Below are 7,731 nucleotides of genomic sequence, written 5' to 3'. Positions count from 1 at the left end.
GCTACACATAAAAAAAGAAACACATAAGTACTATATATCTAGCTAGGTCGTCCCACAGGACGCCCCCAAGACTGTTTTCACGCGTTTTCCCCATTCATCTAGATCTTCCATAATGGTCCTCAACACCTGTACCCCTTCCATACCGGCATCCTCTAGCAAGTTGTCGATATAGGTCATCTTCTTCCTTCCTCTCCTGGTTCTTCCTTCTATTGGGTGCCAGAGCACTAACTTGTTAGCAATTTCATCAGTGTGTCTGACGCAGTGTCCAGCTAGCCTCATCCTTCTACGTAGGTACTAAAGTCAATTTATTCGACTAAAACCCTTCTAGGCAATGCCCCTCCTCCCCCCCAGCATGGCCACAGTCCAATGACTGAAGCAAGTAAAACGTAACAGATTAAACATGAGCATTTTGAGGGTAACATTAATTTGGGTTAACCAACAATATCTCGATAAATATTTTTTTTCTATTTTGAAAGATCTGTTGGTGTAGGAGGATGTTTGTTGTTGAAATACACAATGATTATAAATAATTATTTTCTGGTTCAGTGAACATTGTAGCTCTGTAATGAATACTGAAATCTTTTGTGATTTTTTTACTTTAATTTTGTTTACAGGGATTTTACCATGCTCTATATATAACTACTAAATCTCGTAGCTATCCACAATTCAACCAATAAGGTGTTGTAGATGACAAAAGACCCCGTATCCGGTTCAATGTTTGTTGACTTCAACAACTATGTCAGCAGTAATATGCTTGGCTGTGGTTAAGTGATTGGGTAAATTTTAAAAGGAAAGCATTAGCTGATTGTTATTGCTTATCAACAGAAGTACCTGGACGTCTAAAGAATTCAATTTTCTGGCCATTCATCTTTTATCTTTTACTCGTTTCAGTCATTGGACTGTGGCCATGCTAGGGCATTGCCTTGGAGAATTTTCAGTCAAACAAACTCATTACTTGTTTTTTAAAATTTGGTACTTATTCTATCAGTCTCTTGTGCCAATCTGCCAAGTTACAAGGAACAACACTGGTTACCAAGCAATGGAGGGGGACAGACACAGACACACAAATACCTATATGACCATCATCACCATCATCAGTTAATGTCCATGTTCCGTGCTGGCATAGGCTGGAGGGTCTGACAGGATCCAATGGGTTCAAGGACTGCATTGTGCTCCAGTGTCTGCCTTGGCATTGTTCCTACGACTTGATGCCCTTCCTGACACCAATCATTTTACAGTGTATGCAGTGTGCTTTATTTTTGCAGCACTGCACTAGTGCAGTTCTGAGACAGCTCACATGGCAACAAAATCTGTGATGGAGGGTGGCTTTAGGCCGGGAGTTGTGAGTTTAAGGCATGAGAAGTAGGTGGGGGAGAACAGGTTCTTGATGTTGAGGAGCTATGTGGCTACTCGTGAAGGCGCAATGGCCCAGTGGTTAGGGCAGCGGACTCGCAGTCATAGGATCGCGGTTTCGATTCCCAGACTGGGCGTTGAGTGTTTATTGAGCAAAAACACCTAAAGCTCCACGAGGCTCCGGCAGGGGATGGTGGCGAACCCTGCTGTACTCTTTCACCACAACTTTCTCTCACTCTTACTTTCTGTTTCTGTTGTACCTGTATTTCAAAGGGTCAGCCTTGTCACACTGTGTCACGCTGAATCTCCCCGAGAACTATGTTAAGGGTACATGTGTCTGTGGAGTGCTCAGCCACTTGCACGTTAATTTCACGAGCAGGCTGTTCAGTTGATCGGATCAACTGGAACTCTCGACGTCGTAAGCGACGGAGTGTCAGCAACAACATGTGGCTACTCACATTTAGAGGAGAAAGTGAGATTGAATCATTGGAAACTGTAAAGAGATAAATAGTGGTGATGGGGTGACCAGGTGTCCCCCTCAAGGTATGAGGTGAGTAGAAGTGATTAGGGATAGAGAAACTAGGAGTGTGAGTGGGGAGCTTGCATGAGCGTATGAGGTGGGGGAGGGGAGACACAAGAGATAGGCGAAATGGGAAAGGGGAAGGAAGTAGGCAACAGCTGTAGGGTGGATGGAGGGAGTGATGGACAGAAGGGTTGGTTGGAAGGTGTTAATTCAGATAAATTTAACCCATTAGCATTCAAATTATTCTGTCAAATGTCATGCCTCTTTATTCACATTGCTTTGAAATAATTGTGAATTATCTCATAGTTTTGAAATTTCAACGATATGATTGTTTATTTTTAGAATGACAATGTAGGGTAGATGTAACAACAGGCTGGACCTGGCCAGTTTGAACAAAAAAACAGATAGAATATTTCGGCTGGATATGACTGGTTCGAATGCTAAAGGATTCAAACAGGAAGTTTGTATCACAGAATCAGGGTTAGGCTTAGGTGAGTTAATTGGTTTCAAATTTTGGCACAAGGCCAGCAATTTTTCTTTGGGGGGGGGGGGGGGGGGGGGGGGGGGGGCTAAGTTGATTACTTCAACCCCAGTGCCCAACTGGTACTTAATTTATCAACCTTGAAAGGATGAAAGGCAAAGTCAATCCCAACAGAATTTGAACTCAAAAAGGACAGATGCATGAAATGTCATTAAGCATTTTGCACAGCGCGCTAACAACTCTGACAGCTCGCTGCCTTTTAGGTGAGTTAATATCAATAGAATTAAACACACACAGACACTAATCCTGATCTTAATTATCTCTCCCAAACACAGCCAGAACAATACTCACCAACCTCACACATCCTGCCTCGTTTTTCTTTCTCATTTCTCATCAGAAAACAGAATGTAAGACTTTATCAAATGCCTTCCATAGATTCAATGGAGTTGTGATTCCTTGCCATAATACAAGCTTACCATATTTGATGGCCTGTAGAACAAACATTTTCTACAAAAAAAAATGTCTCAAAAAGACCCCCCAAAAAACCACCCTGGCTCATATATGCTAAGTTGGGCCTATACATGTTTCAATGTGCTAAAAATGCCTTTTCCTGAAAATGCACTGCTCAAATTGGGGTTTATCTATTATGCCAGTGTGTCTTTTATGCCATCAAATATGGTAATCTGCATACTAGACCACCCAACATTATTATTGTATTTCTATAACTTTTATAATGTGATCTATTAACTACAGATTCTTATGATTTAAGGTACTCTAGATATCTCATAAACACTGCACTATTAGCTTAGGCTGTTTTATATACAACCGTTTTTGACACAAATACAATTATCACCACTACTACCATCATTGCCACAGCCACAGTGACCACCACCACCATTGGCATTAACACTAACTACCACAGTCCCTACCGTAGCTACAGCCACTGTCACCACCACCACCATTACTACTATCACCATCACTACTGCTACCACCATCATCATTATCACTTCTACAGAGAGAGATTAAATTACAAGTACGCTATGGTCATTCTTTGATTAGAAAATTAAAACTGCAAACATACTCAGCTCTGGATTTCTCTGCTTTCCATCGTAGTTGATTTTTGCTTGGTAATGGTGGATGGTAAAAGGTGCAAAATGTTTTATTTGTACAACTAATACCATACCGACAAGGCTGGAGAAGAAAAAGAGAAAAATAGACTCCTTGATTATATATATACACACACACACATATAGATGTAGTATAAAATTAATGCGGGCAGCTGAGTACAATATAAACCATGTCTTGTAGCTAGTTTCATGTCTTGAGTTACAAGACAAGCTCCTTGCTCCAGTTTTAATAAAAAAAAAGCACATCCTCTACAACATGTATGGGGTACACCTTTCTCATTTGTCCAACATTAAGCAATGTGCGTGTGATGGGGTGTATATATGGCTGTATCTATTACACACACACATATAAAACACTGGAAACCATAATTGATTCTAAAAAATTAAAAGCAATTTGACTAAGAAATTATACTTCTGACTACACTGAAGTTGAATGAGGCCCAACAAGGTCAAAATCACATTCTTTCAGTGATTATATCCATATATATTCTGTAAAAAGTTATTACTGAGTAAGCTTCAATAAACTTCTTTCTTTCAGAGACTACACCTTGCACTTGTGAGAGGCACAAGGATGAATGCGGTACGTATCAAATTAGTTGGAGAATTTCTGTGACATTGTTTCACTATTATGTCTTTGGAAGCCGATGACACCTGTGGCCATTAGGGCTGACACTTTCCTCCACCCTTAAAGTAAAAGCAGCCCTAAGAAGATTTGTCTGAGATCCTTAGCCATAGTGTGTTGCTTGAAAAAATCTGGGAGACATCAGTATGACTCAGTTAAATGAAGCGCAGTACTTGATTCATAATGGAGGCATGTGGTATTGTGGATAGAGTGTCGCACTCATGATCATACAATTGTGGCTTTGATTCCTTGACTGAATGATACATTGTGTTCTTGAGCAAAACACTTCATTTCCCCATTGCTCTAGTCCACTCAGCTGGCAAAAATGAGTAATCCTGCAATGGACTGACATCCCATGTGGTGGAGGGGAATATATATGTCGCAGAATCTAGGAAACTGGCTTTATGAGCCTGTGGCCCAAGAAGGACCTTTTATTCTTTTTTTGATTTGACTCATAAATAAATATTATTTATAGATCCAGAAAGGTGAAACACAAAGTTGAGCATGGAAGGATCTGAACTCAAAATAAAAGGTCAGAAAATATATATGTTGTCATAGCAATCTTTGTAAAAGATTGCTATGACAACACTCTGATGTAAAACCTGCAGTTTCACATGGGACACTCTGATGTAAAACCTGCAGTTTCATATGGAAACTGGTCATCTCGCTTTAGCCAGTCACTAGGTATTAATCATGGAGACTCAGGGATTGGTATCTGTACAAGCATTTATTACTATAATTCCAGGATGCTCAGATGTCTCTTTATAGTGACCTCATTTGTCACTCTATCTCCTGAAAGTCCCATGGCAATGAAAGAGCAGTGACTTGTACAGACCTAACCAGTTAGAAGCACAAAGTTGTTTTACTAAATGGTTCAATATTCAATATTTTAAAAATTAATTGAAACAAGGATATTGTATTTCAACAGAAGTTTGTTGACAAAAGGCTCAATACAGCATCAAAGAGGGGAAAAAAAGCAATCTGAATAGTCATCTGAGAAGTCATGGATAGAAAGTCAGAAATGCCAGTGACAGCAAGAAAACACAAGGAGATGGCAATCATCAGCAAAATTGGAGCAATCACCATATACATCATGTGTACACAAAAGTACAGTATGAATTTACTGAGATAAACTAAGTTGACCAAATCTGAAAGTAATAAAGCAATGTTGAAATGATTTAAAGATTGCTTTTTTTTTCCCTCTTTGATGCTGTATTGAGCCTTTTGTCAACAAACTTCTGTTGAAATACAATAGCCTTGTTTCAATTAATTTTTAAAATACTGAATATTGAACCATTTAGTAAAATGATTTTGTTGTTATTAAGCTGATGTTTGGAATATAAATTAACACGAAATTTTGGTGGATGGAAAGTTTTGTTAATTTAGATCACTTTAAAACAGGAAAATAGTCTCAAGTGTATTAGTGTCAAAAGTATAGCAACCAAGTACCAGCTGAAGGTCTATGAATCATATTTAATCCCCACTTCTATGCAGTTAATAAACAAACAAATTCTGGACCCAGCTTGCCTAGGAACAAAATAAATTCGATAGCTAGATGCTGTTCACTGCTGTAGGTAGCAGGAGCACTGTATAAACTCAAATCCTCCCACAACACATACAAAAGATTGGTTTCTCAAGCATTTAGCATCTTTGTAAGCTGGACTAAGCTTCATAATACACCACTTTCTGGTGAAGGTGTAGCTTTCAGTGGGAGAGGGTCCATCCTGGCTGATGCTTGTATAGGGGTTGTACTTTCGTATTTACTGTATAAGCATGTACATGGGGTGAGACAGGTGCAGGGAAATGGAGAGAGCAAACTCAATGGCTGCGCCAGGTGGAACATACTCTACCTACATCACTGCCCTGAGTGGCACACATTCTAGCTATGCCACTACCTTCTGGTTGGCATTAGGAAGGAATCCAGCTGTGAAAATCATACCAAAACAGACCTTGTTGGTGCATCCAGCCCACTCTGTGAAGTGGTTGGCATTAGGAAGGGCTTTGAGCTGTAAAAACCATGCCAAAACAGAAAGTGAAGTGCGGTGCAGTCCTCTGGCTTGCCAACTTTTGTAAAACTGTCCAACTCATGCCAGCATGGAAGACGGATGTTAAATGATAATGATGAAAATGATAGCTAGTTGATACACTTTCGAAAGGAAATTTGAACGCTCATATTTTAGCAGCTAGATATCCCAGCTGAATGTTCCCATTTCTATCCTCATTTCAAAACTGAGTGACCAGCAGTAGAAAGAGCATCTAATTATAAAAATGATTTAATAATATCAAAGTGTACAAATGTACTAAGATCATACATGCATTGAAAAAACAGGTGTTAAATACATGAAGAATTGAAGAGATGTAACATCCAGAGCTTACCTTTGGGTGGGTAAATGGACAATTCATATTTTTACAAGTAGGGAAAAATTTACATTGAAGTGTTTGAGTGGGAGGCTGTCGTGTAGCAGGAGGGGCAACTGGTACGGCTGGAACTATTGAAAATAAAAACCCAAAAACTGTTCGTTAATGAGACAAAATTACACAATAGACATTTGACTCTATTATTTTAGAAACATAAAACAATACCACTTGGTTGATCTTTTTCGTCTGTCATTGCCAGCCATAGCAGCAGTTCCCCACTTGTTTTCAAGTATTTCTTTCTTTGGTGAAGAAATGCTGGTGACATGGTTTTGATCAGGGTGGATCTCAACTTTCCAGGAAAGCAACTGATGCATTGAGATCTCAAAGACATCCTCTGCAGCACGTGTGAAATGTGACATGCAAGAACAGGCAATGAAACTGCAACGGATGCCATCAGCCAAGATATTGCTCTACCTGTGCCTTCATAGCCAGTCTGCCTGGCATTGCCATCTTCTGCCAGTCCAGTTGTAGTGATCATAGGCCTTCATCCAATTGTTCTGCAGTTGAGGACTTTGGTTACTTTTTTCAAGGTATGTCCCTCTAGATCCATTCAGATTACTAGGAACAGGCTTTCCTCAAGGAGATTTTAGGCAGGACAATCATGCTGCTAAATTAGAGGTTCGGGTTTTCCTCTGAACATAACAGATCACCCTACAAGTGTAAGGACAAGCATCTGAAGAGAGCTGTCTCTCTCTCTCTCTCTCTCTCTATATATATATATATATATATATCATCATCATCGTTTAATGTCCGCTTTCCATGCTAGCATGGGTTGGACGATTTGACTGAGGACTGGTGAAACCGGATGGCAACACAAGGCTCCAATCTAATTTGGCAGAGTTTCTACAGCTGGATGCCCTTCCTAATGCCAACCACTCAGAGAGTGTGTGTATATATATATATATATATATATATATATATATAGTACATCACTCAGTGAAGGATACTATCAAATTTTACTTTTAAGATGATGTTTGCAAACCTAGATTATAAATATTCATAAGGCGGCAAACTGGCAGAATTGTTGGCACGCCAGGCAAAATGCATGGCAGCATTTCATCAATCTTTGTGTTCTGAGTTCAAATCTCACCAAAGTCAGCTTTGCCTTTCATCCTTTAAGGGTTGATGAAATACATACCAGTTGAGTACTGAGATCGATGTAACTGACTAGCCCCCTTCCCTAAAATTTCAAGCCTTGTGCCTATAA

The 7,731-nt window shown here is 39.6% G+C and overlaps 1 protein-coding gene across 3 annotated transcripts in view; it reads right to left on the bottom strand.

Annotated features, from left to right (window-relative positions):
- Positions 1-7,731, bottom strand: part of LOC106875145 (zinc finger CCCH domain-containing protein 14) — a 31,674-nt gene that overhangs the window by 3,173 nt on the left and 20,770 nt on the right. For all 3 annotated transcript variants that reach the window (XM_089354348.1, XM_089354346.1, XM_089354347.1), the window contains exons 14-15: positions 6,483-6,595; positions 3,439-3,548 (exon numbers count right to left, since the gene is read on the bottom strand). In XM_089354348.1, the coding sequence (XP_089210474.1) occupies positions 3,439-3,548; positions 6,483-6,595 (223 nt within the window). The remainder of the gene's footprint in view (positions 1-3,438; positions 3,549-6,482; positions 6,596-7,731) is intronic.

This window comes from Octopus bimaculoides, chromosome 6, assembly GCF_046866305.1.
Source record: "Octopus bimaculoides isolate indiv1 chromosome 6, ASM4686630v1, whole genome shotgun sequence".
NCBI classification, from domain to species: Eukaryota; Metazoa; Mollusca; class Cephalopoda; order Octopoda; family Octopodidae; genus Octopus; species Octopus bimaculoides.
This window is presented reverse-complemented; position numbering and strand designations above follow the sequence as displayed.